This window comes from Colletotrichum costaricense, assembly GCF_030867565.1.
Source record: "Colletotrichum costaricense strain IMI 309622 chromosome Unknown Scaffold_1.1, whole genome shotgun sequence".
NCBI lineage: Eukaryota > Fungi > Ascomycota > Sordariomycetes > Glomerellales > Glomerellaceae > Colletotrichum > Colletotrichum costaricense.
The window spans coordinates 4353837-4368050 of NW_026848230.1; the positions used below are offsets into that span (position 1 = coordinate 4353837).

General features: G+C 54.2%; 3 protein-coding genes across 3 annotated transcripts; all 3 read left to right on the forward strand.

Annotated features, from left to right (window-relative positions):
* Nucleotides 1-643: 643 nt before the first annotated feature.
* Nucleotides 644-2020, forward strand: CCOS01_01473 (uncharacterized protein; the record flags this gene model as incomplete). Its single annotated transcript, XM_060449668.1, has 1 exon — nt 644-2020. The coding sequence occupies one exon, from the start codon at nt 644-646 to the stop codon at nt 2018-2020; it is 1377 nt and encodes a 458-aa protein (XP_060321106.1).
* Nucleotides 2021-5337: 3317 nt separating this feature from the next.
* Nucleotides 5338-7022, forward strand: CCOS01_01474 (uncharacterized protein; the record flags this gene model as incomplete). Its single annotated transcript, XM_060449669.1, has 2 exons — nt 5338-6598; nt 6664-7022. The coding sequence occupies 2 exons, from the start codon at nt 5338-5340 to the stop codon at nt 7020-7022; spliced, it is 1620 nt and encodes a 539-aa protein (XP_060321107.1).
* A 2919-nt stretch (nt 7023-9941) lies between these two features.
* On the forward strand, nt 9942-12690 carry CCOS01_01475 (endochitinase; the record flags this gene model as incomplete). The annotated part of the gene is made up of 2 exons (XM_060449670.1): nt 9942-10518; nt 10577-12690. 2 exons carry the CDS (start codon nt 9942-9944, stop codon nt 12688-12690), a joined length of 2691 nt encoding a protein of 896 aa, XP_060321108.1.
* Nucleotides 12691-14214: the final 1524 nt, after the last annotated feature.

Below are 14214 nucleotides of genomic sequence, written 5' to 3' on the forward strand. Positions count from 1 at the left end.
CACATGAAGAAGGAAACTGGCGGGTCCTCCCACCCCCGTGGCCCCTCCTCAAGGCTCGTGGCGACTGCGATAGCTCCCCACTGCTGCATCTCGACCACCACCTTCCCTAGGGCGATAGTGCAGCTGAAGTTTTTTCTTTCTTTTTGGCTGGGCTGTTGGTTCTCTACCGACTGGGATGTTGCCGCGATAAAATTCCAACCCTCTCGTCGCATTCTTCCTCCACTTCCTCCTTCCCCTCCCTCTGTTGCGACAGCTCGAAGCAAAGTTTTGCGCCGATACCAAAACGACTACATCACGCGCTGCCTGACCAAAAGGCACCAGCAAACCGCTTCGAACCCCTCCGACGATCATCATATGTTGCGCGCCGCCTCGGCCAACTTCTTCGCATACCGATTCCCGGCGCATCGTCCATGTGCCGTGCTATCGTAAGATAGACAAAACAGCGAGCGACTTGAGTCTTTGCGCTTGCTGCCAGGGGACGAGAAAGACCAGAGCAGTCATTATCACTACAAATCCATACCAATAATCACATATCGCGAGAACGAAACTCGACCGAGAGTTGAGATCGTTTCGCGCAGACGATACATCGTCTGAATACCCTCCTGTGCGCACCAAGGTATGTAGAATAGACCCAGCAAACAAGATGACTTCCAACCACATCAACGTGTGGCAAAGGCAACAGACGACTAACCTCGCCTCAGATCGCTGTATGCCCAGCATCGTATCCCGTCGCTTCGAGTCCATTCTGTCGCTACGGCGCCTACCCTTCACCAGGACCACAGAAACCAACACCGACCCCGGTCACGCCTACGCACCGTTGCCCACCATGGCCGCCGACGACGACACCACCAAGAACCTCAACACCGCCCCGGTGACCACAACACAGATCACCGCCGGCCACGACGAGTCCGAGCTCGTAGGCCAGGGTCTGCACGATATCGAGGCCAGGAAGGTGCACTGGTGGAGCTACTTCACCACCGTCGACTTCTGGATCGTCCTCATCATCGGCCAGATCCTCGCCTTGTGCATCACCTCGACGAACACCTTCACCTCCTTCCTCGCTAACAACGGAGTCTCGATCCCGGCTTTCCAGACCGTCTTCAACTACATCTTGTTGTTCCTCATCTACTTCCCCGTCACCATCTACAAGTACGGCTTCAAGAAGTGGGGTAAGCTCCTCCTCCGCGACGGCTGGAAGTACTTCATCCTCTCTTTCCTCGATGTCGAGGGCAACTACTTCACCGTCCTGGCCTACCGCTACACCAACATCCTCTCGGCCCAGCTCCTCAACTTCTGGGCCATCGTCGTCGTTATCATCCTCTCGTTCTTCCTCCTTCGCGTCCGCTACAAGGTCTTCCAGATCGTCGGCATCATCGTCGCCATCGGCGGCTGCGGTGTCCTCCTCGCTAGCGACCACATCACCGGCTCCAACGGCGGTCCTGGGATCGACATGGTTAAGGGCGACCTATTCGCCCTCCTCGGCGCGACCCTGTACGGTGTGACCAACGTCGCAGAGGAGTGGTTCGTCAGCCGCCGGCCCGTCTACGAGGTTCTTTCCTTCATGGGCATGTGGGGCATGTGCATCAACGGCGTCCAGGCCGCCATCTTTGACCGCGAGTCTTTCCGCGAGGCCACCTGGAACGGCCCCGCCATTGGCTACCTCCTCGGCTACACCTTTGCGCTCTGCCTCTTCTACAGCCTGGTGCCGCTGCTACTGCGCATGGCCAGCGCCGCGTTCTACAATATTTCGCTGCTGACGGGCAACTTTTGGGGCATCATCATCGGCGTCAACGTCTTTGGCTACTCCATCCACTGGATGTACCCCATCGCCTTTGTGCTCATCATCCTCGGCCAGGTCGCGTACTTCCTCGCGGGCAGCATGCTGGGTGATTCCAAGAAGCCGTGGCTGGGTGACAATCAGGAGAACGGTGTTGCTGGTCTCGGCACGGCCAAGTTGAAGGCCATCAACGCGGCGCGCAAGAGGCAGATGGCTGCTGCCGAGCCTCCGGCGTATGCCTGAAAGGGCCGTGTAAGGTCAAGACTCCATTGAAAATATGCAGTTTTTGGTCGAAGAGGCGGGAGGGGGGTTGATGGAAGATTCATGTTGACTTCTTGATCTGAGTGTTTAGCACAGAAGAGTCGTCCTCGTGGCTTGCTTCGCTTGTCAAAGCAAGCCCCCTTTTCTTCCCTCCTGGAAAACTCGCCATCTTTCTCTCTTTAAAATATACACTAAAGCTAATATCAATACACTATTGGATACCAACACTCGTTAGTTCCCGCATAAGCTGCCGCTGCCGCGTCTCTGCCGCGTCATGATTGTGAAAACTAGTCAAACGCTGGGCTCTTGACCAGGGTTTTCCCAAATGATGAGGACTTCTCTTGACGACGATGACTTGTTTGATGTCTCTCTTGGATGGAATCGGAACTTCTGGAAGCACAGGTCTGGGAGACAGAGAGAAAGGAAGAGGGAAAGAGAAGGCCGCACGGCCCCTTTACAACGACGTCAGGTCCGGTCTTACCGTCCTTATCGTCACCGTTTACCGACGGGGCGGATGACACTGGTCGTCCGGTGGCCCTCTCAAATCATTGCGCCTCGCTTGAAGACCTGGGGGTCTGGACTCGGGAATTGTTCTCTTTCTGTGATGCGTTATGCGTGCGTGCGAAGCCGTCAAGATGCGACAAGCATTTGCCTTCGATTTGGAGGTTGGAGGGGGGCTTCACACTTCCTCGGGCAAAGAGGAGAAGTACTTTCTCGAACGCGGTATGGAGTTAACGTATCCCACTCCTCGCATCTGCTCGACTGAATTCATCTCTCTTCGAGTCCCATAACCTCCAGACGCTGTGTAGCATCACCGTGGGTATTTAACTTGAAGCAAGTGCCATGCTTCATGTCTACTACTACTAAGCTTGGAGACTTGAATAACTCTTGCAGCAATACGATGGCACACTCGGGATGCACAGAAAAGGAGGGGGGGGGGGGGAACCTCCCGAGAGCAGTGCGAAACCACGAACCTTCGGCTAACGAAGTATTCGTAGAAAAAAAAGCCCCAGTAGACCAACCAAGACTGCCGGCGGGAGCACGCCTCTTTCGGAGTACACGCTTGCGCGACGTCGTTCACGAAGAATCAAGGGTACGTGCGGCGCAGACAGGCGCCGCAGAAATGGAACCTGCCTACGTAGTAACCGTCGTGCGCAGGCGCCGCAGGGTGCAGTTCTGCATTTTGGCGTCGCATTCACGGCACTGCGACAGAGAGAAAAAAAGATACCCGCGCACTTCCCGTCCCTCCCCTCCGTCCGCGTCCGCGTCCCAGGTCCAGGGCTCGAGAGTTTTTGATTCTGCGAAACTGACCCCTTACCTGGGCCCTGGGACTCCAGGAGCTTCCTTCTCCTACAAAGCCACGGCTGTCTCTTTACCTTATCTACTGTATCGGCAATCTACCTTCGTTTGTCTCTCTTTTGCATTTTCAAGTTTTCAACTATAGTAACTTCAGCAAGGGACTGCGGCATGGAATCACATCTTCAGACAACCCCCCCCCCCCCCGAGAAAAAAAAAAGCATTCTTCTTCTGCACTAAGAAACTTGCGTTCGGCGCCGGCACAGACACCATCGATAGTCGAGAGCTTTCGTTACCTTAGCCCGTTAGCCCCCGATTCCCCGATAGGCGTTCCTAGTCAGGGCACTTGGGGCCAAAAAAAAAAGAGGGTTTCTTGGCGGTCCCCCGTCTGCTTTGCCAAGATCTCTAATCTTGACGAGGCGGCCTACGGCGCTTCGTAGAAAGTTAGAAAGAGAAATAGAGCAGGAAGAGAAAGCGACAGAAGTGGCTCCCGTTTTGGATTACTGAAGTCGGGCAACATAACTAACCACGTTTGTCCCTCGTACTTTTAGTGATGGGCGTTGTGTCTACCTTAGGGTGTAAGCAGCGGTTACTCGCCTGGCTGCGGTTTTCCCATCCCGCTTGCTTCGTCGCCCGATAAGAGAAGAAACAACAACGCCAAGTAAGGGTGAAAAGCCAAGGCCAGGAGGCTCTTCTCGTTGGTAACAAAACGGGCGTTCGTTTCGCTCTAAAAAAGACACGACGACCACAAAAAGTCGCGCGCCATTGGGAGACGGGGGCTAGAGAGTTGCGTCGTCGCCCTCTTGCGCCTCACTGAGTCCACGTCAAGGGTCAAAAGGCAGCCGCCCGATTGGTTGTGCCATCTTCCCAAGCTTTCGCCCGGCTCACGTATTACACGTGTATCCGTACGATTGTTACTCTAGACTCTCGAGGCCTCGAGTTCATGTTCGACAACCTCGAAAGTGTTTGTGTATCCCCAAGCTCGCGCCCGTGTTGTGCTTCTGGCCCAAAATCTTACCCGCAGCCTCTCGCCATCCTTGCTTTCTCACTTGCGGCGATCAAATCTCCTTGGCCTTATCCAGAGACCTCAAATCTCTAGATGATTGGCGATATTGTCCTTCCGAAAGATGGATGCCTTGCTGGGCGGCCCTGTTGGCCCCCAGAGTAGTGGGCGTAATCAAACAACCTTTTTCTTTCCTTCTTCCGCCCACGCCGTCCACGCAAAATGTCCTAATTTACCGCCTAGTCCTGCCATCCCTACGCTGGGACGCCGAGCCTCGAAGATCATTTCAGTTCCAAAAGTTTGGTTGTCTCTGAGTTTGCTGCTCTGCTGGCAATCGCCGGGCTGTCCGGACCGCCAAGACTTTCCCGTACAATTCATACGCCAGAACCTCCCCCCTGACGTCGTCTCAGAATTGCTGCGTTGACCTTTGACGAGGGTTCTTAACTCTCTTCGTCCCGTCTCTGAGCTTTTCCTTCTCCACGATTTTTATGCTCCTGGCCTTGCCTAATCTTTTTGCCTCTTCTTCTGGACCGGGATTGGCTTGTGAGGAAAAAGATTTGCGCAGCGGGCGATTCCATCACCGACCAAAAGAAGTGCCCGCCCTCTGCCGCCTCGGCTACCGTCCGCTGGGCTGCTCTGGCACGAAAAGGCAGCTTACGAGTCGTCGCAACAAAACACAAAGTCTATTTTCGTTCTCGCCCAACCCACTTGTGTCCACAGATCGCAGGAGTTGTTTACTCACCCTGCCAAAAAGGAGGAGGTCTGAGCTCAACGGCCGGTTCGAGCGTCATCTGATATAGCGCGGGGTGTTCGCTCAAGTTCCTGCAGAGGGACCCAGATCGGATCCCTTCACCTGTACTCATACCGAAAGGGCCGTTGAAGGATATTTGAAATTATACCTTTTTCCCTTCTTGTCAACTCATTTCCTTCACAACATCAGCACGAGGAGCAAGCGGGAACAGCAGTAAGAGAGCGGAAACTTAACAGAAGCCATAGGACCATGGGTCCGACTCACGACCACACCATGATCGCAAACCAATCTCGATGGACAATACTGAGGAACGGCTCCTCTCGCCGGTCAAAAGTACTCATTGGCGCCTTCTTCATCTTCTTGTTGTCCGCGATCTTTGTACTGCAGCCACACTGGCACGTCGCCAGCTCCGGACTACCAGTGCCTAGCTTACACCGACCTACGCCAGAGTCTACACCCAAGGGGCCGGCCGGGAGCGATGGTGGCGATAACGGCGCTGGCTCACGTACAGCTGTTCTGACGCCGGACGCTGACGGGGTCCTTTTGTCCGCGGGAACGCCTATTTTCACATCGCCTAGCGGTCGTCACGCTCTCGTTCTGCAGGATGACGGCGACCTGGTTCTCAACAGGGTTGATGATGACGGCAGCTCTCATGCCGTGTGGTGGACCGCGACAGGTGATTTGCACAAGGGCGGGCGCACAGTCATTCTTGAGAATCAACAAGGCCACGTTCGTATCGTATTAAATGCCATGTTGAAGAATACGTGGACGACGGTTTGGCATAGCGACCTCGAGCCGGCCTGCAAGAAGACACAGGGAGGCATTATGGGACGGAGCGAGGACGGCGGGTCGCAAACTATCGCCGAGTCGAAGAGAAGCTCTGGTCAACTCGAGCTGTCGGATACGGGGAGACTATCGATTCCTGGGCTATGCGATTTGTACGTGCCACCGAGTGAGCGCGAAAAGAAGCGCAGTCTGGCTGTCATCATTGCCGGCCTGTACAGGACCAACCACGTTACCTGCAAGACGCACATGTCGGAGCTCATCGCCGACCACCCGGCTTTCTCGAGGATCGACGTCTTCGCCTACATGCTCTACGAGCCTGGTGACGTAGATGTGTTCAACCGAACCAAGGAGTCCATTGAAGCGAACCTGAGGGAGTGCTATGGCACACACTTGCGATCGGTCGACGTTTTGCCTGTGAGCGAGACGGAGGTGGAATATCCCGGCGGCACGGAGGCGATGGCGGCGACACCGTGTGGCGAAAGACTGGGAAGATTGAACAATCAGCTGAGAACCGTATCGTTGGCGGCGGAGAGGTGGTGGGCTTGGAGTGTCACCAACGGCTACACCCATGACACAGTACTGCGGATTCGGCCGGACACGTCGTTATGGGCGAGACCACAATTCAAGACGCTGGAGGAGCTGGGCCCAAACACGCTCATTCTGCCACACCCTCGAGGTGAACACTACTTCTACTGTGCGCGTATGAGCGGACGCGTCGGTGTCGGTATGTGAATATCTGCGAGATGCCTGAAATAATGTAACATGACAGCTGACCTGATACTCGAATAGGACCAACCGATCAAATCGCGTACGGAAGCGCAGCGGCCATGGGCCACTGGCTCTACATGTACGACCGGTTCCAACAGATGGTCGACCTTGCAGCAACTCCCTCTCGACCGGCGCTCCGTGACTTCTCGGGATGCGAGGTTATGCCGTCTGGTCCCCTGGCAAGCGATTGCCCGACGCCGGCGCCTTGCTCAATAGAGTGTCTCGTGGCATGGTTTCTTGAGGCCCGCGGTGTGGACTTCCACATCGAGTGGGGATGGGAGCAGAACCCATTGAGATGGAAAGATATCGGCCAACTTGGCGCAGAGGAAGAGAGACTGGCCGATCACGACGACGAGGACGATGGGATGACGTGGGGGTGAAGTTGGTCGAGACGAGGTTGTAGGAGAGGTGGCGCATCTTTCTTTTGTCTCCTTGATTTCTGGAAAGCGTGGTGTTTGGGTGATTTGGGAAGGTCTTGAGATTCGAGTGCCTGAAGAGAGATGTGTAAGTGAAGGAGGGAGCGACTGATGGGTACTTACCCTATGCATTTGACTTGAAGGTTACCTGGCGTCAACAATTGGAAAGAACAACCTAGAAGCGGGAGGAACCGCGATAGCATACTACCTTTCGGCAGGGCTCTTCAAGAGTAAGGTACAGCTCAACTTCAAAATGAAACAAGTTGAAAACAAAAGTTGAACAGTTGACATCGATCCGTTGAACATGTCTGTATCCCGAGTGAGCGGTCTAAGTCGATGATCTTGTGGGCTACCTTACGACGCTCATGAGCCGGAGCAATTGCGGCAGAGGCGCAACAATTCATATTGCTCTCTGTTGCCAACGGCACTTGCCGGTCCCAGCTCTCTGGTGCAAATCCTGCAAACATCGATTTGAGGGTCGTGAGATGAAGATGAGGGAGCAAGTGAGATCTGTCGACAGGGATTGAAGACATCCAGGTGATTCGGTTACCTCGAGGATCGGGCGGGGTAGGTGGAATGTGGGTCGCTCCTGTCTCTTCCTCCCGTCTTCCTCTTGCCCTTTTCGGACAACACCGAAGCCAACTTCAGTTACGACGACCTCGCGATTTCCATCTTCATCCAATTAGGCACCTCCATATTCTTAACCGCAGCAGTAGGTCAAGTCTTTAACCATTGACCATTCAACATCCATGTAATCATCAAATCCTTACTGAACTTTAGAAACAGAAAGGTTGAGAGTTGGGTTTCAGTCGTAATGGTTCAGAGTAGATGCCCAAAAGCACACCTAAGTATCATACCCTTTACATATTTGGCACGTGAAGTATTGTATAGGGAATGAAATGTGCCTAGGAAAAGAACTCTCTGGATGCCCCTAGGTATCGAATTCCTTGCTTAATCGCATCGAGTGAATCGGACCGTGGCCTTGGCCGCTCGCAGGGATTTGCATCCGTCTTCTACACAGCAAAGGGCCGACCCAATTACATGGGGATGGAATCTGTCTCCGACTGCCACCCGTTGATGAGCGGTGTCATTGAGCAACTAGTCCTCTTGACGTTCTTGGCGCGTGAAACAGCAGATACCCGACGCCTCAGAAACACCACGATGGCGCGACACGTGCAAGCATTGTATCCTTAGAATAGTGAGAGGGAGGCAGCCAACTGCCTGCAGTACTACCGTGCGTCATTGACAGATATATTCCAAGCTCAGCCAACAAGAATCAGCAAGAGCACGTTTGATGAGAGGTATGGTGAAAGCTGGCCTGGGAGGGTGTGAAAAGAACTTTGGTGCTGTTAGTTTACCAAAGTCCCAAAATATTCTGGACGGTGTGCCACCTCGCTGCAGCCACCAATTTCCCATCTTCCACCGTTCGGCCGGTAAGGCGCGAGCCACGGTCCACCAAGACGGACAACGCGTGATTCCACGGGGAAACTCGAGCTACCTCACATTAGTCTAGCTGAGGTACGGCTGGGTTTACGCGTAGCTTCCCCCTTTCCTGGACCCAAAAGTCTGTGTTCGTTGGGACCAAGAAGATCTCATTCTTATCACGTGTGGGTGACTTCATGTAAGTGATCTCGCCCAATCCTTTCACATCCAAATCAGAATCTTCACAGCCTGTCGCGCCTTCTTCGGGGAAATCCACAGATGTGTCCGTATAGATACTATCTTTGGAAGCTTGGTCTCAACTCGACTGGATTCTCTGAAGTAATTAGTGTGCCAGACTGGAGTGGCCGAGTGCTCGCAGAAAACAGGCTGCAAGTTTACCATGGCATCTCCATCATAGAGACCCAGTTTAGCGGGATATTTCTCTCACCATCTCTCCACCAACTGGGCTGAGGACACAGCTAGGGAGAAGACGGCTTCAAGACCGGAACGACGGCCAGCTTCTGTCGTCGATGCAACCAAAGGCCAACGCCAATGGCCCAGAGCTGTGGGTTGCAGGTCCAACCGTGGTTGAAGCGTGCTTGAAGTCTGCATTGGCGCCGCTGACAGGCAGTAGTTCCACCCGATTCAGGGGACGCGGCGAATCAAACACGAGAAACGACCCCTATTCACACGTCGCTTGGGTGACGCTAGTCCTGTTCCTGTCCCTTCAGCAGCTTCATTGGAACTGGCCGCCTTTGTCGTGCGCCGGGCAGTGAGAGCCACCACGCCTGGACCACCGCCCAAGAAGATGACCACTGTAGAAACGCTTGCCTGTTTGGGAAGTGGTGCGTCTGGTGTGTGCCCACAGCCGCCCACTTTTTTGGACCTCGTCTCTTCCATCGTCACAACTTCAACTCCGCTCACCACCACGCCGTCGCCCGCATTGCCTGCACACCCACCCGCTAACACATCAATGCATACGCATCCCACATCGTCGCCGTTGCGGTCTGCGCCGCTTGTGGGCGTCAATGCCTATTCGTGCTTCTCGAGTAGTCCTCACGAGGGGGGAGATTGGTCCCCTGCACCCCTCGCCATGATGGCTTACACCCACAACTCAATTTGCCTCTAGGCAATTTTTCTTTACCCGTCCCTCAATGTAGTTAGTCACTACATCGTTGCGCCGCTTCGTGGAGAGCGGCAATGGTTCACTTATGAATGGGAGTCTTCTCCTGACGTTCCATGTAATGTCTCTTTTCTCTCTTCCCTGATTTCCTCACTCCATCTCTGTTCCTGTTGAGATCTAGAGACGACGGTGCGTCTTCACCATCTTGCAAACATTCGTGTTTGCGTCCTTTCTTTGATCTTAGATCACATCTACACTCTTTCTACGGCCTCGGCCACCTTACAATCGTTGCGAACAACGTACAAAACACTTAATTGTCTAATACTACTACGTCAAACATGCTCTTCAGCAAGTCATTCGTTGCCGCCGCCGCGGTCATCAGCCCGGCCCTGGCCCATTCTTCTTCACAGACAACCACAAGTGCCTCGCCACTTCTCGGACTCAACCTGTACTGGGGACAGTATGGCCAGACTACCGACCGCCTTTCAAGCTATTGTGATGCTCCGGGCGTCACTTCCGTCTCTCTATCCTTCGTCACATACTCTCCCAAGAACAGCGCTGGATACCCCGGCACCAATTTCGCCGGCCACTGCGGCGGCGAGGTTTACTACAAGAATCCCAAGACTGGCGAAGACACCAAGTTGATTATGAACTGTGACTACATCAAGAAGGATATCCAGTACTGCCAGGCCAAGGGCATCAAGGTTCTCCTGGCTATTGGTGGTTACTGCCCAACCGGAGGCCCCTGCAGCTACGACATTGACAGTGAGCAGGATGGCCATGAATTTGGTGATTTGTTGCACAAGACTTTTGGTCCTTACGATCAGGGATGGAACGGCCCTCGTCCCTTTGATATCAGCGAGACTGAGCACATTGCTGTTGACGGTTTCGACTTTGACCTAGAGTTCAAGTATCGTATGTTGATAAGGTTGCCCCTTTTTATGATGAATTATGATACTAACTTCAACAATAGCCGACCAAAAGCCCTGGATCAAGATGGTTGAGAAGCTTCGCAGCTGCGGTATCTACCACATTTCTGCTGCTCCCCAGTGCCCAACGTCAGACACCTGGTTCCAGCTCAAGGAGCTCATCTACAACGCCCAATTCGACTCCCTCTTCATCCAGTTCTACAACAACCCCGGCTGCCAAATCACCGATACTCCCAACTACGACGACTGGGAGACGGTCATTTCTCAGACCTCCAAGAGCAAGGATGCGAAGCTCTACATTGGTGTCCTCGCCAGCGTCGAGTCTGGATGGAACGGTTATGCTCCTCCTTCCACGATCAAGGACTTGATCTGCAAGTACCAGAGCAAGCCGCACTTTGGAGGTGTTTCTATCTGGGATGCCACCCGTGGCGCCATCAATCAGATCAACGGCCAGTCGTTCCACGAGGCCATTGCCGATGCTCTCAAGTACGGTTGCAACCCCATCCCTGCCAAGACCTCCACCATCAGCATCTCGACTTCGACATCGTCCGTGATCTCTTCCACCAGCACCTCGTCTGCCATTGTTTCCACCACTTCGGCAAGCTCTAGCTCTAGCTCCAGCTCCGCGACCTCGAGCTCCAGCCAGTCCGCCTCGGCATCCGTTTCTGCTTCAGCCTCTGCCTCTGCTTCTATCCCGACGTCCGTCTCTGTCTCTGCTTCGGCCTCTGCTTCCGTGTCGGCCACTGGCTCAGCATCAGTGTCTGGCTCAGCATCTAGATCAGCATCGGCATCTGGCTCGGGATCTGCTTCGGCATCCGCTTCTGTGTCCGCCTCAGCGTCTGCTTCTGTGTCCGCATCATCCTCGGCCTCGGCCTCAGCTTCACTCACCTTCTTTGGCAACTCTTCGGCGTCTGCCACAGGATCTGCTTCTTCGCGAATCATCACATCGTTGAGCTCCAACGCCACTGCCACTGCCAGCGCTTCTGCGACCAAGTCTGCGACTGTTTCGGACACTTGCGATGAGGACGACGAGGACTTCCCAACCACCACGGCGGGTAACTCCCACACCGCCACTGCTACCGCCACCGGCTCAGCAGACGCAACAAAGACTGCCTCTGGCGGCGTCACCAACAAGGCCACTGGCTCTGCTACTGGTTCTGCTACGAGACCTGCCCAGAACTCCTTGACGGTGTCCATCTCAGACAAGCCCACCGGCACCAAATCAGCTACCGAGTCGGCCAAGAACACACTCAGTGTCCCCGAACAGCTGACCACAAGCACGATTTTCACCACCAAGATCACCACCGTCACCTCTTGCAAGCCCGATGTACCCTGCACCAAGGGTCAGGTTGTCACCGAGACTGTTCCTTGGTACACCACTGTCTGCCCTATCACGGCAACGTCGTCCGCCGTCGCCGTGCCTACAATTAGCCCTCCTCCCCAATGGGTTACCAGCACAGTCTTCACCACAAAGACGTACACCATCACATCTTGCGCCCCTGATGTACCAAACTGCCCTGTTGGCCAAGTCACGACCAAGGTCGTCCCTGCATACACCACCGTCTGCCCGTACACCGAGACGACACCCGGCAGCACTAAGCCTTCAGGCGACGTCCCCAACCCTCCCAAGCCCTCTGGCGACGTGCCTCAACCCCCTAAGCCCACCGGGGATGTTCCCAAGCCTACCGGTGGCCAAGGAGGAAACAAGCCCTCTGGCGACATTCCTCAGCCTCCCAAGCCCACTGGTGATGTTCCCAAACCTACTGGCAGCCAAGGAGGGAACAAGCCTTCTGGCGATGTGCCCCAACCCCCTAAGCCTACTGGCGATGCTCCCAAGCCCACTGGCAGCCAAGGTGGCAGCAAGCCTTCTGGGAGCCTTTCTCCGCCCAAGCCTACCGTAACACCCGTTGTTCCCGGCAAAGAGGATGACTCGACGACTTTCATCTACAAGACCCTGACTGTCCCCGTCACGATTGGCAAATACAACTCCACACTCGCGGGTACCGGCTCCAACTACAAGCCCACCTCCACGGGCGGGTTTCCCAGCTACACAACGGCTGCTCCCGTTCCCAGCAAGCCTGTCCAGGCTGGAGCTGCCAAGATCGGAGCTTTCGGAGTCGGTGGCTTCGCTGCCCTTGCCGTTGCTCTTCTGCTCTAATGTGTGTGAGGGATTGATGATTGGTTACTACGGATATGGCATTTATTTCTTTAATTCTGTTCACGAGATGTATAAACATGACTAATATTTCCTTTGTATACCTATGGTGCTGCAATCGAGGCATGTAAAAGCAAGCCTTGGCGTATAGAACCTCGTGATAAAACGTTTGGCGCATTGCGTGCTAGAGCATACCGTTGAGAAAACATTCTGCATGTAAATGCAAACAATGCAATCAGCCCGTTGCTGGGATTTGTTATTTGTTCCTTGAACAACCTGATGTTTGACTTTTGGGTGTAGCCTATGCGCTTTAGGCCCCAAGGTTTCTTTCTTAGTCGTTCGGCCGAATCGGCGTGTCTGGGCTGAACGAACCGATCTCGGGAGCGACAAGGGAAATTTCTCAATGGGCTTGCTTGCTGGGTTCCGGCCCGGTTTGCAATGAGCCGCTCGGCAGAGATTGCGCGCGCCGTTTCCAGGAAATATCTCAGTAAGGACACAGAGGAGCGATCATGGTCAATCAGTCCCCGATGCGGTTGGTGTACGGAGATGGACTAAAGGTAGTTTCTAACTTTCTTCAGCTCTCGTGTGTGGCTCAAACAACGGACGCCACAGGTACCCGGCGACCGTTTGCGCCGCTCATAGGTACTCCCTTAGATACTCTCCACGGGCACGACACGGGTAGTAAGCTGAAAAACACGATACACGTTATTTTACCTTGGTAACCTTACCACCTTACTAACCCTACAGCTTTACCCCTCTGCATCCCACCGTATGCTCCCCCCAAAAATGACCAAAAGGGGTGTCATCATCGGGTGGCATGAAAAGGGTATCAGGGTGTGTCGCCTAAATAAGTCCGTTTCCATGGAAAGACTGGACACGCTGGGGGAGAAATGATGATGTGATTGGCTGGGAGCTCACGGGTGGGATGAGGGGGCCGCAAGCTTGTGGTTTCGTCACCCCCCATCTCCAAGGACGGGAACGTCATTTCTGGATTCCTGGATTTCTGCAGGGAACCTGGCACATCTGGAAAGGGAGAGAGGTACAATCTGAGCAGTGAGAGGGGAGGGGGAAGCAGAATGAGGGGCGCACCACAGCAGGCCAAGTGTTGATTTGCGATGACCTTGTTGCACAAAATCACACTAGGCGCTAATCTGGACAGTCGTCGAGGTTCTATCGTGTTCATCAATGGGGCTATGCTGGAATAGCGTCGGTACCTTGGTTGTTTGAGTCCTTTATTACAACCTGAGCTGGTGACCTTGCCTTATGTGATTCAGGCGCAGACTCGGGACGAGGAGTGGGAGAGATAGAGAGAGATACCTTAGGTTCTATGTATCCCGAACAGTCGAGGAAAAAGAAAGAAAGAAAGAAAGAAAGAAGGAAGACCATCATCTACCCATCCATCCCGTCCAACCATCCATCCCACCTTGCTTCTACACCACACTACCTCACTCCGTACACTACATGCTCAGCTCGCTTTCGTTCTCGTGCGACTTGCAGGAAACTTGGCAGCAGCAACAACAGCACCAT